The sequence below is a fragment of the Geospiza fortis genome, unplaced genomic scaffold (genome assembly GCF_000277835.1).
Source record: "Geospiza fortis unplaced genomic scaffold, GeoFor_1.0 scaffold16, whole genome shotgun sequence".
In the NCBI taxonomy this organism is placed as follows: Eukaryota; Metazoa; Chordata; class Aves; order Passeriformes; family Thraupidae; genus Geospiza; species Geospiza fortis.
Window position 1 is genome coordinate 4,749,241 of NW_005054302.1, and position 19,440 is coordinate 4,768,680.

Below are 19,440 nucleotides of genomic sequence, written 5' to 3' on the forward strand. Positions count from 1 at the left end.
GCTCCCTTACAGCACTAGGGCTGGTAAAGGCCCACTTTAAGGTTATGCCTGAACTACGTCTGCCTTCACCCACAGCTGTGTCCTCCCGGCATTCATCTGACTAGTGTGTACACAAACCAGCTGGTTGGAGCCTGGTGCTAGTAACATCAAAGTTGTGGGATCAATTGCCATATGGACCATTCACTTCAGAGCTGGATTCAATAGTCCTTGTGGGTCCCTTTCAACTCAGAATATTCTGTCACCTGTGATCTCGTTTTCTTATTTTTCACATCAATAAGATGAGGTCAAGAACTCTGATTTTGCTGCAAGACTCTCAGAAAACATCCAAGGACACTTCAAGCTCTAAGTGTAGCCCATTCAGCTGTTGAAGTGAAAGATAAACAAGCAAGCCCTTGCCTCCACTGGCACCACAGGGAGACCAGATGGATGCTGCTGCTAAGGCTGAAATAGGATGCTTCTCAACCCACTTCTCAGTGTCCATCCCCCTTATCTTAATAGCTGTGCATCTGGAGCATAACAGCAGCACTGCCTGCACACAAATGCTATGGAAGAGCTCAGACAGGCTTTCTAACAAAGTAATACTCCCTGATTTATTTTACACATCTCTCCATCTATACTTCTTTGCTGTTCAGCTGAGCACTCCTCTCAGCAGTAACCTCCTTCCTTTTATATTTCGCTCCTACGCTGGCATACTCTTTACATGAGAGAATTTTATCATTCTCAGCCAGCACCACATTAAACCAACTGTACACATGGTCATCTGACAAATTCCACCTCAAAGTGCAGGACTATTCAGGTGCTTTATTTAATAAAGAGCATAATCCTTCATCGCAAATTTTTTACCCATTCAGATTACTTCCTTGGAAATATGATGCAACTTTCTTTTAGAATTAATCTAATGACTGATTTCAAACTAAAAATACTGTTTTTCATGAGAGCATTTATACTCAACCATACTGAACGGCTTGTGTTATATAACATCTATTTTATAAAATAAAAGAAATCCCTGCGGAGTCTTTTCCATTTCTTGAGCATGATATATGTTATTCAACGATTTCTTACAACACACTACAACTTTCAGAATTATTTTATAAAACTATAAACCAAACATGTTTAAATCATAACTACTCTGCCATCGACAGAAATCACTTGCAAAAGCAGGGAGGCGGAGCCTAGAGTTCCATTTGGAATGGGGCTGCTGAAGGAAGAAGTCCCAGCGACACACTGATGGTAGGGATACCTGAACGTAAAAGTTCAGGTTGCAATGATAGCCTGTTCAACGGAGACAAAGACAAGAAGGAGAAAAAGCACTGAAGTGAATAGGAAATACTCTAACCCTAATGAGCAGTAAGGCAGACAGTAGCAAAAGACGCGAACTCATAAGTCACTGACAGATGAACACTAAAGGAAGCACACAAGCACAATCTTGGGAAGATGCACACAGAACTTTCTAACCAGTAAGAAAAAGAGAAAGCAGGTTATCTATGCTTATCAGCCTCATGGGAAAGAGCAAACTTAAAATGGAGCATTTGAAAGGTACTATGAGACTGAGCAGAACAACCAGCATGAGGAAAAACCCAAGGTCAGTGACTACACAAGGGCCCTATGATGTAGGTATGAAATGAGACATATTTAGGATCCACTCTACTATTTAATGTGTTGGTGAGTGTGCTTATCAATCAAAGGAGTGAGATCTGCTTAGTCCTGCTGGTGAACATCAGCCCTTATCAGTCAACAAGAAGAAATAAGCTTGTGCTGCCTGTGCCGCGCATGTTTATGTGAGTGCAGCCTCTCTTGTCTCTGTGGATATCCAGAGTGCGCCTTGTGTGTGCCCCTCTGTGCAATACACGCGCAGGGGGCTCGCTCTGCAGCCTGGAACAGCAGCAGGCTTCATCAAAAACACCTGCAGATGAAACTGCCTGAGTTCAAACCCATGGGATTTGGGTCCCTTACCAGTCTGCAATCTCCCATTTCCAAAAATGAATTTTAATCATAATTCAATATATTCTTTGTGAAAATGAAAGCTATTTATTTTATTATAGTCCTTACCTAAGTCTGGTACAAAGAATTTTCTCTTTTAGCCTTGGAAACAGTTAGTAGAGTAATAATATTTGGGAGAGCAAACACACAAAGGGTGAAACATTGCAGTGTTTCCTCCTCATTAAAATTATGCACTATCCCACTAACAAATGCATTTAGGGCACAGGAGACAAACTGAAGAGTGGTATTCTGTTTCAGTACAGTTTCTAAAATAATTCTGTATTTTCTACTGAACTAAGAACAGCATAAGCAAAACTTTGAGAACATACAGCCCTAAACACCAAGTGGTACAAATCTAGATCATTTCAGTGGCACAAGGGCCACAAAATATCTCCAGATTCCTTAGAGCAACATCAGTATCCCAGGAAGATTGTGCAAGGAGCCTCAAAAATACAAAATATATATTATATTTAAAATACAAACTTGTGGTACAGTGCAGTACCTTCTGAAAGATCCCCCGTCACCCGCAGTCTAACTGAGTCATCTCTCTATAAATATATTTGTTTAAGGTCTTCCAGGGAGGTACAGAAATACTGCATCTTGCAGTATCAGATCCCTGAAGACAGTCTCTGCTTGACTTCTACTAATACTGCCCAAATAAAAGTATATTTTAAAAAATATTCTAGCTTTCTTCTCACACTAACCATTCAAAATTCACAGCATATCTTACTGGTGGGAAAGAGAGTTAAGAAATAAGGCTCCTATTCATTTTTTCTTCATTGCCAATGGGCATTTTTCTGAGCTTGAGGTTATTAAGAAGTGAGATGAATCCCTCTCTGCCACTATTTTCCTCATAACAACACTGCATTTTCAGTTGAAAACTTGAAAAATGGAGTGCCAAAACATGTTCTGAATAGTTTCTTCACTTTTCCCTTTATTGTTGTTTATAACATTATACACATTTCAAATGGCTTTCATTAAATAGCCAATTAATGCAGAATTCTTTTCACATCAACTTGATCAGTGTTACTGTCCTTCCCTTGTGCTCAACCACTAAAACTTACTATGCTTCCAAAACTTCAGTAAGTAATAATTACACTACAATTATACCTCAGAGTTTTATTTACTTCTATCCATCTGATTTTCAGTTCTTCCATATCTGCAGAGCAAGGAGAGGATAATAAAATGTGAGACTCATGAAGGAAACCTAATTATAATGCAGATGCTTTGCAAGTTGCCACAAGCCTTAAGGCGCTGCAACACACAACTCCTCTAATCCGAGCATCTCATGAATGCATCAAAACATTTTTCTGATCATACAGGAAACTGTGCTCATTTAAATTACATTCACAAATGGATTTAAAAGCAATGGCCTGTGGATACTTCTGAATAGTTTTGTTCTTCATCAGAAACAGTTTTGCAAGGAAAGTTCACAATAAGCTTATGTGCCATATTCCCTTAAAAAAAGCTATTTTAGAGATGTTTTGATTTTAAGAAGTTCACTTTTTTCCCAGAGACCTCTAATCTTCAAGATTATACTGCAGAAACCTTAAGAAAGGGATTCTCAATTGAAGATGACCTATAAAAGTACAAGTTTTATGAAAACACTGCTTTTCCTACTCATTATCTAAATCAAAACCTGAACCCACCTGTAGATAAAAAAAGCCTGATGAAATAACATCTGCATTTATAGCCTTCTGTAAATTGTTTTGTTATTATAAGTCACCATTTCAAAGCCAATGTAGAGACTTATTAACACACATTAAGCTTGAGGGGACTTCATGATTATATGTAAATAACCAAGTATCAGACTGCTACATTTGATAAATTAGAAAGAAAATGCATTTTTCTCTAGTGGTCTTCTAATCCTAATAACTTTAATAGATTTAGCATGTTTCAAAACTTGATTTAAAGGAAAAAAAAACCCAAAAAAACAAACAAACAACTGCCACACACACACACCCCCCAGGAAACAACGAGGTATCAGCTGCAGTAGGGAAGAAAAGGAATTACGAAGAGGAAATATGAATTAAGATATATCTGAAACTTGATGTAAGTGAAGGAACAGAAGAAAGTTGAGTTGATGAAAATGTTAACCAAAAGCACAAAGTAAAGATGTAGCCATAGCTTTTTCAAAAAGCTAGGAAAAAGAGAGTTGTTGGAGAATTCAGCAGCTAAGTCAGAAAATCAAGAAACAGAGATGTCACATCTGATATTGGAACATGTCAAATGAAAAAGGTCTTCAGCAATCTGCTTGCAGGAAGGAAATTTAAAGAAAGATAGGAATTAAATAATTAGCATTACTGCAGAAAGGACAGGTCAGATAACAAAGTTCATGTTATGACATGATGTATTTTGGCTCACAATGAAGCACAGAGGATTTAAAAAGAAGCAATGACAGTCACAAGTGATGGATTTAGGACTTTGTATAAAGGGTTCTGCTGAATGCCAACAAAGGGATATATAAGATGGGATTAAAGTATGTGACTTTAAAAAGCTCCTCTTTCAATGACACAAGAAAGGGCACTAAGACATACACACTTACATGAAATCCAAAGTCATGAAAATAAAGTCTCCCAGTCTTTTTACTGCTCTCACATCCTTTACTGGTAACACACTTGAATATTTATCTTTTAGGTTTCACCCTCTCACTCCAAATGAGGGCAAGAAATAACTTAGACCACTTGCCTGTCAGGCTTACATAAACAACCAAACTTTTAATAACAAATTCAGACAATCATCAGGCACCTGATCAGGCTTCCACAGCATAGTCATAATACACAGACTTGCATAGTTCTTCTTCTTTATATCACTGAGATGTTAGCCAAAGATCCAGACTCAACTAGTATCTGCTGCTGAGCAATTATCTTTTGGGAAGGGAAACCTTATGAGGTGGGAAAATTTTTAAATACCATTGGGAAGTCACTTGGAAAATGGCCACGTAGCTCACTTTTATCGTGAGGCAGTTCAAATTTTCCCCTGGCATTCTTTCATTAATGAAGGTCAAATGACTTGTCCATTAACAACACAATAAATTCCAAAAACATCAGTGAAAAAACAATGACTGAAATGGCTAAAATAATGTTTATCTATGACACTTACCTATGATTTCTGAATTATGCCATAGAACTTCCCCCTACAGTGTGAATTTTAAAAATTACACATTTTCTGGTAATGAAAAAATTGAGTAGTATCTTCTCTAGCTAGTAACTATGTAGCTTCTTCATGAATCACTGGAAGAAGGCGTCTTCTGGTCACAGGACCAGTTAAAGACGATCCAAAAAGAAGGAGGTATGCCTGTCTCTCCTTGGATGAGACAAAAGAGCAGGGCTTAGCATATTTTCCCTATAATTACTACTGCAGCTGTTTCCTGAGCAGCAACAGTTGACTGTCAAGAACCCCAAACATAAATGAATGACTTTGTAATAAGGAAGAGCAAGAGAATCAATCTGTATGTCAGCCTTACCTTATATAGCCTGTATTAATTAATACATGAAATGAATTGGTATCCTGAATGTCTTTTGTAGTGGGGAGAGAGATTCATCTTTAACCACAAAGGTTAGTGAGACAATGGGACAGCAAATGAGGTTCTACCAGAGTAACACCTATCACCTTCCTGCCCTTTCTTTCTTTGCAAGTTTCATCTTATTTAAATTTGGATGTTATAATTCTAAACTGTTATAAGACTATTCCAAAAATTAAATGACAGTCAGGTAACTGAATACTTCATTATGTACAGAGAATTTACATTTGAAGTATTTTTCACCTCAAACTGTAAAGTTTCAAATAAAAAATCTGAACAATGTCAGATGTGTGTCAGTCATGCAATGACTGAATGGCAGCCCTTAATACTAGACAATCATTTCACAGGATGTCAAACAGAAGTCTTCTTATATTTTTTTAATCTATTTCCTTCTTTTTTATACTATCATTTTTTTATTTTATTTCATTTCATAAAGGATAATAGGTGGAATGTGAAAATACACATGCACTAATCTCCAAGAAGCTTCATGTATGACACTTTCCATAATTAAAAAAAACCCAATGACATTGATGTGGCCAGTCTGTTAATTTTGTCTGTCTCAGTTTTGAAAAGAGGCATTCTCTTTTCATAGTATCTCCACAGTTTAAGTATTTTTCTTCAGTGCAGGGAAATATGTGGTCAACATCATTTGTTTCCCTCTGCACTATAACAATGAAGCTGTGCTAACAGACCAAGAGATGAAGTATTTTATCACTGAAGTCTGATGTCAAACCTACAATGGTGCTACTCAAAGTTTATGAATCTGCTAGAGAATAAGAGATTGACTGCAAAGTCATAGAATCATTCTCTCCTCCCCTATTCATTAAGTGCATCCTTGAAATCTGATTGCATTGTTTTCTGTAAACTTGACTATTATTCCACTTAGAGCACAGCAAACATGCTTTCTTTTCACCTCCTATCAACTGGAACCCTTTGCTAAAAATGATGTGAGATTTTTTGTATTTGTCAAACGACTGCAACAGGACTAGACGAGCAGACTCTAATTAAATGTGTGAAGTATGCTTTGCCATTAGCTAGGATACTTCATAGCCAAAACATGACCTGAAGCTTTCACAAATTCCTTCCAAATTATTTTGTTCAAATTCAAACCCTCACAAACACTGGAAGATCTTGCACTAACTTACAATCAATAGAAAGTCAAACTAAATTAAGTCAGCATTTACAGAACAGGACAATAAAACAACACTTTCTAACACTTTGTAAATTTGAAGCTTTGAGTATAAATCAGCTTTTAACAACATATAGTCCTGGAATCTTACAACCGTCCATTATCTGGAGAATGCCATATCCATCTCACAATCACTAACAGAATGACCCCTGAGCTCAAAGACACAGCTGTGTTCTATACGACAGGTACACAGCAAGGTCAGAAAACCTTGCTTTCGTCCATAACAAATAATAGAGAAGTAGGTGGAAAACTTGTGGTCTGCAACTTTTAAAGGGTTTTAAACACCAGGGAGAAGCCAGGCTGCAGATACTGATCTTTTCAAGTCACAGCCAAAATCATATAACATAGTTTGAGTAATTCATTAAGTAAATTCTGATAGTCCTAAGCACACTAACACAAAAAGTTAACACTTTGGCCTAGCTGAAATGTGACACTAAATGTTGAGCAAATGGTAGTGTGAAGACATTTCAGAGATGCCTTCCACTGCCAGCAGGTTTTAGAGCGCATATGAGTAATAATACTTTCTTTTGGTGAAACAAACCCTTCCAGTGAACACTGCTTTAAGATACTCTTACTAAATTCACCAAACATTAAAGTTGTAAATAAAATTCCACTGTTACCAACACTTAATGCTGAATAAGGCTTTGTGCTATCCAGCAATTAAAAGTCTTCCTGTGAGCAGTGTAGTCCTGAATAAAACTGAAGAACTTAAATGAACTTGTACTACACTTATTTCACAATGTATTTAAGTATTTTTCCTCACTGAGCAATCCACAGCACAGTACTTCTGTACTTCAGTAATTGAGGTAGAAATTAACTTACCCTATGTTTTTCCTTTACTTTCTTCCTATATTCTTCTTTGTCAAATTTGTCTTCTTCACGCAGGATTTCTTTGGCTTTATCTAGGTTGATACCATTGGCATCATCTTCCTCATCCGCTTGTGCCAAATTGGATTTCTGCACAGGTGGCCACTGCTGCACTAACTGAATTAGAGATGCCAGCAAGAAAAATAATGGTTAGAACCATTTTTTCCACATCACACTTTTGGTGTCTTAAATATTCCAATACATTATTTTTTAACACCAAATAAAAAAGTCATCTGCAAAGGAAACAAATTAATGAACCTTATTTAACACCACATTCAGCTTAAAATTATTTTTTTAAAGTAAGTGTCTCCATTAGATCACATTATTGTTTAGTGAACTCACTTCAATCTCTTCCCTTATTTTGTCCTCTTTCCTGACTAGAACAAGTAATTTCTAATCCTGCTATTCATCTGAGGAGAAAAAACTACTTGCTCTCAAGAAACGACTCTCAGAAAAAGAAGTGAGTAAATCTAAACAGTACCTTTCACATAAACAATCAACATTCCAACATATTAACCAAGACAAAAATTGGACAAGTCTTTATTCCAGAACACACACACACACACAAAAAAAAAAAAAAAGACTGCAGATTCATGTTTTGAGGGAAGCAAGGAGAACAGACATGGAAGGGTTTTTTGATTATTGTTCTAAGACTGTACGGGAAATGTTTGATGATTCATGCTGATGAAATGTTGGATGGATGACACACTGAACACATCCAGCTTCCCTTAAATATCTGAAACTCTGAATTCAAGACAAAGACTATATATTCACCAAAAATATCCCCATCTATCTTATGACCTAGTAGCTTACACCCCGTGGTATGAGCACACACCTTCAAGGGAAAGTCTTCGTAAAATCATTCTTGCTCATGGATTGGTAGAGTACTAACTCTTGAAAGGAAAGTACATGGCAGAAAATATAGAATGCTTTTCAGTACAAATGCAAAACCAAACACATTTAGGACTCCCTAATGCACACAGGCTGTTTATTTAACAGGTACAGATAAATCCAACCCATTGTTTCACATCCTTTTGTAAAATTGAGTTTGTGCAGTTGTATTTTCTAGAAAGATACATTTTTAGAGGACTTTATCAAAGAGAAGCATGTGGAATAGAACAGTAAAATTTCAATGCACAATTTTACACAGCTCAGGGAGAAAAAAAACAAGAACATCCAGAGATGCAAATTTTGTGTTTCTTTAAATGTCATCCCTTTCATATTGTAATGCTTTTCAAACTACAATCTTTGTGATTTGTTTCTCTCTCCATTCTTCCTCCGTTTTGCTTCATTGCATAGATACCTAAAACATTTGCATATGAATTTTAAGTTGAGACAACAGCTTCTGAATATCTAAAAATATCTGACACTGTTTTCAGTCAATGGGGCAACCTCTAAAACCTTTTACATTCTGCCTAATGTTAGTAATTATGCATATGGCTACACTCCCTTCAGCTGTAATATAAAAGGCTTTATTTTGTCAGAAAAAAAGCAAATTATATATTTGTAAAGGTGACCTCTCTTTATGCCTTACTGAAATTATTATAAAGACGGGAAAAAACCCACCCTACTTTTATCTTAGTGCTGGAAATGGAAAAACACCATGCACAGCATCTGAAGCTGTGAAATGAAGTTACAGAAAAGTCCATGGAATGTGGACACTTGCTAGTGAGGTTATTTCCACAGGGAAGCCCTAGAATGACTAGCATCCACAATAGTTCCTTTTAGTATAAAGTCAATAATTTTTTCTATTGCTCTACTAAAAGAACAAATCAAATAACTGGCAAATTTCCAAGCGCTGCTACGCCAGCACCAGTAGGCCAAAATTTGGTACTTCCTTAGCTTTTCTAACAAAACTTTTAATCTCAAAATAGTGAATGCTGGGAAGAAAACCAGGGTCTTCTTTTAATTCCAGTACATTAACTCAAGACTTGTGGGAGCTTTGGCAAACAGCTACAGGAAAATTGTTTTACATTTCTGTGAGAAAAAAACCCAAGCTCTTGATTCCACCTGAAACTGAAGATAATAGGCAGAAAAGATACAGTTCTGTACATCCACTTATAGCTCTCATACAAGTATCTTACACATACAAAGATGAAAAAAGGTCAGTGCTCAACATTTCTCTTTTTCTCGCTGGAACTCAATTCTAAATGGAAGCTGAACTCTTCTGCAAAAGGTAAGCCAATTACAAATACCACGCATTTTTCAGAAGCGTCTCTTTTTATACAGATATAAAGTACATTTTTGACTTTATAGAAACTACAACTTCAATTCCCACCAAAATGCAATTACTTTTAAGTGATCTTACCTCTCCATCTTCAGTAAAAACTATTTTTGTGTTAACTTTAAATTTCTTCTTCAAGATTTTTTTGGCTTCTTGGGTCTTAGTTGCTTTTTTCTTCATCTTTAATTTTGATGTGGTCTGCATAAAAGACAGTAAGGTTTCTTATGAGTTTTTTACTAGTCATAGAGTATATACTTCAAACTTTCTTAAAAGTAATTAGATGTATGAAAATTTAATTCCTAAAACATGAGTAAGAATCATTTCCAGTAAAAATCAGCCCGCGAACCTTTTCATAAAAGCACTTTAAGCAGGGTGCATCATCAGAAATTCATTTACTCTAATAAAAATTTAGCATAATTTAAATTCTGCCAGCGCCAGGACACCTGGCTCATTCAAATCTCACTAATCTTTTAATGACAAGGACACCAGATTCACTAGCTTATGCTGTTAGCAAGCCTCATCAGACAAGAAATCCAGTATAACGGACTTGAAGCCAGTAACTACAACTGATCAGAGACCAGTTTCATCTCACTTGCCATCACATTGTCCCAGGCACCACAGTAAACCAGGCTGAGCTGTGTGTCAATGAATGCCACAAGTGGCCATGCAAGAATACTCCTACTTCATAACTTTGTCTCTTGCAGAACATCCAGGAGGTGTTTAGAATTAAATACCATTTAAATATCACAAAAGTTACTAGCATCATAAAAGAAAGTAGGGAGAAAAAGTGATGAAGACTCCAGAGCAACTAATGAATGAATCCACAGAAACAGTGAAATCCACAGATGGCCAATCTATGTTTCCCCAAGGCACTCACCTAGTGGCAACATCAAGGAACTAAAGAATGTGGAGATTCACCACCCCCAACTCTTCTTCCCAGAAATCTCCTTTCAAGAAAAAAGGCTGAATGTGTTTGAACATCTACCAGGGCACAATACACAGAGGACATTTTAAGCAGTAACTGATATTACAAAACTATTTATAGCAAAAATATTCAGAGGGAATATGTGGAGACTCCATAGGAGAAGGCCCACAACTCATTCATCATCCCATAAAGACTGCAATCTCTCCACTACTGGGAAGAAAAGTGCCTGAAAAACAGTCACTAAACTGTCTCAACTTCTAATAAATAACAGAAAGCAGTCAAAGCAACAAGAAAGAAAAAGAAAAAACTGAACTTTTTCTCACTTTCATTCTTTATTTTGGTCATTTTAATCAGTTTCCACATTCTATACAAAATCTACCATAAAAAGAAGCAAAAAAAAAAACTAACTCAGAAAGTCATTGTCATTATGGTCAGCACACTAATGCACTGAAATATGAACTATAAAAGAGAAAAATTACAGTCCTTCTAACAGGAAAAATGGCTTGTGACAGCTACTGCCTGTGATATCAAGTAATGACCATATCTATTATAGAAAACAGTAACAGTAGCAGCACTTTTGTCCTCAATATTGTCAAATGATTTTTGCTACATTGTGCAGCTACCACAGGTTAGGTGCATCTGTAACAGCTCAGAAAGCTGTGCTCATTACTGCTGCTTACCCTACAAACAAATTGTTTCAGATGCTGCATTAGCACAAAACCCTTCTGTCAAAATACAGACTACTTAGTAGAACAACAGGAGCTGTCCAGAGGAAGAATTTAAAGAGAGATGTAATTCAAGGTGGTGGGACAATACTATTCACTACCACAGCATTTTCTTTCAGCAGCTGCTTTTGGCTTTCTTTTTTTAATAAACAGTCCTTTATTTCTGTACTGCCAGTATTATTGGTATCAGCATAATATGCTACTATAAAACAATTACTGTAAGATTGAAATTGGTACACCAGTACTTTGCAAAATTGTATTTAACTGTGAATTTCAGCTGTTTACATTCCTTAAAAAGGGTTTTCCCAGCTAAGGAGCACAAATATCCAATGAGCTGTCTTTACATGCACAGGTAGGCAATGTTTCCAGTTGTACCTTGTTCCCCCCTCCTTCCTCTGAGTTTGATACAGTCAAGTTGCATGGAAAAAAAATGGGATAGTACAAAATTTCCAACAAATAGAAGGAACAAGAGGAGGAGAAGAAAAAAAATGCGAAGCTAAATTCTCTCACTATAGACTCAAAAAGCATAGTGTAGGATCACTATGCTATCATATCAGCGAGTCCGGCAGATTTATAATATTCCTTGTGTAGCATTACACAAAGGGATCCAAATTTTTTAAAACTTACAGAAAAAAAAGCATGAGTATAAAACATTACACACTCTTTAGATAATTAAACTGTGGTTTTTATTAGGGCACTGCATTGGGTTTGCATGGCCAGCTTTTGGTACCAGGAGGGCTGCAAGGGTGCCTTCCATGAGAAGCTGCCAGAAGCTTTCCCCACGTCCAGCAGGGTCAGTGCCAGCTGGCTCCAAGATGAACGTGCTGCCAGCCAAGGGCCCATCAGAAGTGATGGTAAAGCCTCTGTGATAACATATTCAAGTAGAAAGTTACGGCACAGATGTAACTGCAGCCAGAGGAGAGGGCAGTGAGAACTCGTGAGAGGAACAGCCCTGCAGACACCAAGGTCAGGGCAGAAGGAGGGGCTGGAGGTGCTCCAGGCACTGAGCTGAGAATCCTCTGCAGCCCATGGCACAGACCATGGGGAGGCAGCTGTGCCCCTGCAGCCCCTAGAGGACCCATGGGATGCAGAAATCCACCTGGAGCCCATGGAGGAGATCCACACCAGAGCAGGGGGATGCCTGACAGAGGGCTGTGACCCCATGGGAGGCCCATGCTGGAACAGGCTCCTGGCAAGGACCTGCAGACCCATGGAGAGAGGAGCCCATGCTGGAGCGGGTTTCCTGGTAGGACCTGTGACCCATGCTGGAGCAGCCTGCCCTTGAAGGACTGACCCACACTGCAGCAGTTCACAGGGAACTGTTGCCTATGGGATGGATTCACATTGGACAAGCTCATGGAGAACTGTCTCCCATGGGAGGGACCCCACACAGAAGCAAGGGAAGGACTCCTTTCCCTAAGCAGTGGCAGGAACACCATGTGATGAACTGACCACAATCCCCATTCCCTGTCTCTCTGTGCTACTGGGGAGGAGGAGGTAGAGCGGAGAAGCAGGGGTACAGGGAAGGTGTTTTAAAGGTCTGATATTACTACTCATTATCCTGCTCTGATTTTGTTAACAATAACTTTAATTAATATCTCTAATTTAAGTCTGTTTGGCTTGTGATGACATTTGTTGGGTGATCTCTCCTGGTCCTTATTTCAACCCACGAACCGTTCGTTATATCTTCTCTCTTCCCTGTCCAGCTGTAGAAGGGCATGACAGAGAGGTTTTGGTGGGTGCCAGGCATCCAGTCAGGGTCCACCACTACACTGGTAGTTTAGCTTTCTGAGCACACTTAAAAGTTGATGGCTATCAAGGCTCCTTCAGCTTCAGAGACACTCTGACTGACTCACAGTTTAAGACCAGATGGGCTCAGATATCAAAACATTTTCATCACAGATGTAGGCAAATTTTTTCAAACTACTTGACTTTAGTATTCAGCAGTAGAAGAAGGGACCTTTGGTGCGTTAGGCAGTGGTTTCTGACATAGCTTCCCTGTTCCAAGGGGGAGAATACATAGTCCAGGGTAAGAGTCAGGTTGATCAGCCATGGAGTGTACAGAGTTCTGGGGCTACTGTGGGGTCCCATACATGCTGCTTTGATTCACTTCTGGGGATCTCTTTCACATTCTTCTGGAGTCCCTACATAATCTTAAAGTGTCCCTCTTCTGTCACTTAACCCTTTCGCTCCATGTGTCTCCAGCAGCATCTTTCAAAGGATCTATTCCCCACAGTCTAAGAGCCTCTTACTCCCTGTTGTTTTATATTGAACATACCTCTGCCAGATGTTTCTCCAAGTGGCTTAAGTCTTGATGCAGGATGAGTTGTTTAAATCCATCTGAGCTCATGGCCTCCTCAACGACCCATGACACCCTGTGACCCCCTCATCCAAATTTCTAATGCCGCTGCCTGTCTTTGCTTTGACCTCACATTTGAAACATGAATTTCCCATCGAGCAGGAGTCTGATTCATCTATTTAAAAAGTGAAACACCACTGGATATGAGACCTCAGGCTTTCCTAATCTTCAGTGCTAACCCTTGGTTCCCTGTGTTTTCATGCCACTCTGCTTTCTCATTTCCCATTTTCATCTCTTGTACTGGGAGATACTTGAGCACGGACAAGCAGCAGACTGACATTCTCTAGGGCTTCACCTTTTTTCTTCACTAAGAGTTCACCACAGCAGCAGGCACCACCAACTGCTGGAGGTTGCCAGAAGATTCCCTGTCAGTTGTTAACCTTAAGTTCTGTAGAGAATACAAAGGTAGCAGGAGTCCTGACTCCTCTCTGCCCAGTGAACACTGGAATCTGGGGTCACAGGCTGTGCAGGCAGAAGTATGATCACATCAGCAGATAAAAGCAAACAGAGGGTTTCTACTGACAAGTAGACCCTGCTTCTAGTGCCAGAGCAAGCCACGGGCCTGGGCATTTCAGAGTGAGCTGAGAGGGCACAACTGTTGTCCACCCTGATCAGCTCATTGCAGGTCCTGCTCAACTACTATTTACCTCAGTAAATCCCTTTCTAAAGCTCAATTATTCCACCAGGTAAGCCATTGATCCAAACAAAACAGCATGGGTGATCTGGGTTCAGGTTTTCAATTGCTGTTAAGACACCAAAGGAATTCTGCATTTGAACTCAAGTTGCAAGCAGCAGTTTAAGCACCAGCTGGTGCACACACCCCTCTCTGTCAACGAAAAGAGGCTACCTGCTGCTCGCCAGCAGGTACATTTTGCCCTATGCCCAATACAACAGGCCTTCAATCTCATCTTTTCTTCTATAAAGATGTGGCAATAGTTAAACTTATCAAACAAAACCAGGGCAATAATTAGCCTCTTTAAAATGATACATAACATTTCAACATTATAAATTAAGAGTCACTAAAGTTTATAAAAAATCCATAAAATGTACGATCAGCTGCAGAATTGGGGGATTTTCTACTGTTACTAATCTAAAGCCAAAATTTCTTTTTCCTTTTGTACATGCCAGATGGTTTGCTGGATTATTTAATGAGTAACAATAAAACCTAGCTCTTACAGGCACAGAAAACTCAAATATTTTGATACAGAATCAGTAACAATACAGCTAATATAGAAGTTCTTTTCTCTTTTTTTTCCAAAAAGGAGCAGGCTTTTGATTTCTGGCTTAAAACATCTGGTATTCTAAAGCTGAATCAACAACAAAATGTTTTCTAAATGAAGATACTGACAAGTTTAAGAAATAAGATTCACTATTTTTCCAATTATAATATTTTCCTGAAGAGACAGGGCACAGAAGCACAGCCATCAGTAAATTTTGCTATTGTAATATTTTTTCTTATTAATACAATTTTTAAGTGAATAGATAGATTTGAGCATGTAATCCTCAGTAACTCAGGATCTAACAACAGTATCTAACCACAAGCAAGACAAAACACATGTACTTTGACCTTTGAAGAGTTTCTCATCATCAACCTACAGTTACTTTGTTTCTAACTACAATTTTCTTTTTCATTTCACCTCAACACACCTCTGAAAGCAAGCACAGAACACTCACTAGAAAAGCTGCCTAAAGACAGGACTACATTATTGTAGCAGGGTAAAATATCAGTAGGAAAGAAAAAGGTTAGAATCAATTCTCCAGTCCTGCAAGCTAAAACAAGCATTACTGCATTTCTAGAGGGTTTGTGGGCTTTTCTTCTCCCTCCTGCTTGTATCATACAATTCCTAGGAAGAATGGTACCATACCTGGAAGTACTTTCCAGTCTCTCCCAACATTATTTTACCAAGAATTTAACAGCAACTGCCTCTGAGAAATAAAAATCAATGTGGGACTCAATTTCACAAACTTGTTTTGTATTTCTTGAAGAAATTGTCCACAAGTATTATCACATTTGCAGTATCACCAAGTATATCGGTCCCTCTGTCAAGCTACTGCGTTCAGACTTGGATGTCATTCCCCACAGAACACTTGCAGACTGAGGCTACCAAACCTTAGACAAAGAAAAGCACTGGGTTCCTCTTTGTGCCATGGAAAGCAGAGATGGTTTCCATCCAGTAGGCACCACAGAACTTTGAAAATACTAACTATCCTCCAGTCACTAATCTAAAGCAGCCTCACCATAAAGCCTTACCTCCCAAAACCATAAACTTCCCAAATTCTGACTACAAGGCTTTGATTACCTATGATGGAGGAGAGAGAAGTTTTCACTTCTCCTGAAAAATATCTAAAATACCACAGAAGCAGCAGTGAGTTACAACTTCACTCCTCACACATAATTGCTGTGGATAAGACAAAAAACATCAAGAGAAGCAAAACAGTCAGACTCTGAAGTCCTGTCCATTTTACTTCAAGCACCTACAAAATGCTAAACACCAAAAAGCTTCCTCTTGATAACAAAATTTGATTCCTATTGAGTATGGAGGACCAAAGAGGCAAAAATCCTAGGATGGGGCATGATCACAAGGGGATGCAAGGATGCTGCTTTTCTTCATGATCTAGGTGGTCTTTATTTTGATTTCAAATCCACTTCTCTAAACAACAGCTATTTCTGTCCTTCCTAACTTGTGCTGACTGCTCACAAATCTTGGCTCATGTTGCACTGCTGTTAACATCAGAACAAGCCAAAGCCACTGAGAAGCAGCAGGGCAAAGCTGCTTCCACAAAAAAAACTCGCTCGATCTTCCCTAGGAAAACAAGCTTCTTTAGTTAGCCTGTGTTGCTGTTCTGCTTTTTATGTAATACAAGCGCGGCTCATTGGCTCATTGTGCTTTGGTGAACTATTCTAAGTTTTTACTTTTTAATTAAATGTTAAAAATTAGGAAGCTTAAATTCACAGACACTATCCAAACAACTTGCACAGCATTGGTAGAAGTCACTGAGGACAGCTTTTACCACAGCAGTTGTGAAAATCTGGAAATAGGTAGACATACTCAAAAGAAAAAAACAACACTCCTTACATGTTTTCTATTTGCTTCTCTATGAACTCTTATAGCACATTAATCAAGCATGAAGATCAATATGATCTTCCATTTTTCAAGTGGTGGCTTAAATTAAAAGGCTGGATTTATGTAGATCTTGTTGGTTTGGGGCGTTTTTTCTTCAGGGTGTTAGTGTGTGTGTTACTTTGGTTTTTTTCAACTAATATCGTGACATTTCAAGCAAGATATAAAAAAGCAAGAAGCTGAAGTTATTGGTTGGTAATTCTTTACATAATACCACAGTTTGATCAGGGAAATTCTAGACAGCTAAATTACCTAGTACATCTATTAATTATTTCCTTTCTAAACCTAGTGACATAATGTTGATTTTAAAAAGAGACCATTTATTTAGGAGAGACAAACTTACATCAACAACTGCATATGGCTTTTACAGTAACAGTTATGAAGGAAAGACCCAGGTCAGCATTCAAAAGAAAAACAGCACTCTTAGCACAAAGAATAGCATAAACATGAATTACTTCAAAATCACAGCAAGAGGAGAAACAAAAGTCATGTAAATAACAAAACATTCTAATAACCACTATTCAGTATTGCTTACTGCATGTCATGATTTAACCTCAGCCAGCAACAAACCACAATGCAGCCACTCACTCACTCCCCCTGCATCAGCATGGGGGAGAAAATCAAGATGCATAGAAATGAAAAAGCTCCTGGGTTGAGATAAAGACAATTTAATAGCTAAAGCAAAGGCTATGCATGCAAGCAAAGCAAACAAAAGAATTCATTCACCACCTCCCATGGGCAGGCAGGTGTTCAGCCTTCTCCAGGTGAGCAGGGCTCCACCATGCATAATGGTGACTTGGGAAGACGAACACCATCACTCCAAATGTCCCAACCCCTTCCTTCTTCTTCCCCCAGTTTTATATGCTGTGCATGATGCCAGAAGGTCTGCAATGTCCCTTGGATCAGCTGGGGTCAGCTGTCCCAGCTGTGCCTCCTCCCAAACTCCTTCTGCACCCTCAGCCTCCTGACTGGTGGGGTGGGGTAAGGAGCAGAAAAGCCTTGGCTTGGTGAAAGCCCTGCTCAGCAGCAATGAAAACATCTCTGTATTATCCACAGTTTCCAGCTCAAAACCAAAACACAGCCCCAAACTCAGTATTGTGAAGAAAATTAACTCTATCCCAGCCAAAGCCAGCACATCACATTGCAGACAAAGACCACCAGCAGCTCATCATACTACTGTGTTCCAGCTAAAATTGCCTTTCAGATCAAACAGGCACATATGAAATAAGCCACAGCAAAGACAGACGTGTACTATGGCAACCACACTCTTACAGGATGGCTTTGATTACTGTTAGCACAAGAGATTACACCTCAATCTGAGTTTCATTACAGTTTTGTGGTTGGGTGCAAGGGTTTGGTGAGAATAGACTTCTTTTACACAATATACTACTGTTCTCCAAAACAGATTAAATTAAGCCAGGAAAGTTGAAAATAACTAAATTTAAGATTAAAATTTCAGTGTTCAATACAAAATGTAGGAGGTAGGATCAGAAAACCCTGCCACTTGCTAGAACAACTGGAATATTCTGCAATATATTTACATTATGACCTTGGCACTGTGTTTAGATAGGAATTTGCTATAATTCCTTCTATTTTAAAAAGGTGTTTATTTAGGAGATTGTTTTTACTTGTATATAGACTATGACAGCAGAAAAGAAGGAGAAACAGGCACCAGTAAATGGGTCCCTGTCCAGTATTTATCTCTAACCACAGACAAGAGCCAAGCTTAGGTACAGAAATCTTTATTAAATAATCCTCCAGTGATAAATCTTTCTCCCATTTCTGATGCCACATAGCAGCATTTCTCTAGAATACTTCTAAAACACAGAAAACAACTAAAATAATCTCCCACTGAATTGGTACACTTTTCCTAGGAATGAATGCATACTCCATATGATACAGGACTCTTCATTCCAGCAGCAGCTGATATCAAGACTAAAAAATGGGAGTTTTGGCAAAGGATAAACAGAGATGGAGGATAAAGTTTCTCTAACAAGTAGGTTAAAAGAGAAAATATTAAGAAAAATATGTTGATATTGCAACACTTACTGTAACTGACTGAACTTATTTTGTCAATTATGACTTAAAATCATATCTACTTACACAATGGTAAAGACAACACTTTCAACCAAAACTATTATTTTAGGATATTGGGGACTCCATCAGTAGCTCTGCACTTCCAACTATGAATTTAGATGAGAGAAAGGATTTTTTTTCCACACACTCCCACAGCTCTGCATTAATTTTAAGAGTTTAATTCTATTTTAACCATTTCCTCTTGTTTCTTTACAGGTACTTTAGAAATGCCTGGTTAGAGTTCCTAATCCTGAAATACAATTCCTGAATCCTCACAGTAGCATTAAACAGCTACAAAATTTAAACCAAATCATGAAAATGTATTTTTAAGTGAATTTTCATCCCTACATTCATGAGAAAACTTTCATGCTTTCATGTTCTATACTGAATAATAGAATGTTAATGTTTTACCCTGATATAAAATCCCAGAATACCAGAAGGAACCACGAA

The 19,440-nt window shown here is 38.3% G+C and overlaps 2 protein-coding genes across 2 annotated transcripts in view; both read right to left on the minus strand.

Annotated features, from left to right (window-relative positions):
* LOC115949475 (probable ATP-dependent RNA helicase DDX10) overlaps positions 1 to 13,783 on the minus strand; it is a 60,302-nt gene extending 46,519 nt beyond the window's left edge. Inside the window, exons 1-3 of the mRNA XM_031066049.1 lie at positions 13,712 to 13,783; positions 9,868 to 9,981; positions 7,515 to 7,676 (exon numbers count right to left, since the gene is read on the minus strand). Of these exons, the coding sequence (XP_030921909.1) occupies positions 7,515 to 7,676; positions 9,868 to 9,981; positions 13,712 to 13,783 (348 nt within the window). The remainder of the gene's footprint in view (positions 1 to 7,514; positions 7,677 to 9,867; positions 9,982 to 13,711) is intronic.
* Positions 13,784 to 14,007: 224 nt separating this feature from the next.
* Positions 14,008 to 19,440, minus strand: part of LOC102043391 (probable ATP-dependent RNA helicase DDX10) — a 92,878-nt gene continuing 87,445 nt past the window's right edge. Inside the window, exon 15 of the mRNA XM_031066050.1 lies at positions 14,008 to 14,157. Coding sequence (XP_030921910.1) covers positions 14,008 to 14,157 — 150 coding nt within the window. The remainder of the gene's footprint in view (positions 14,158 to 19,440) is intronic.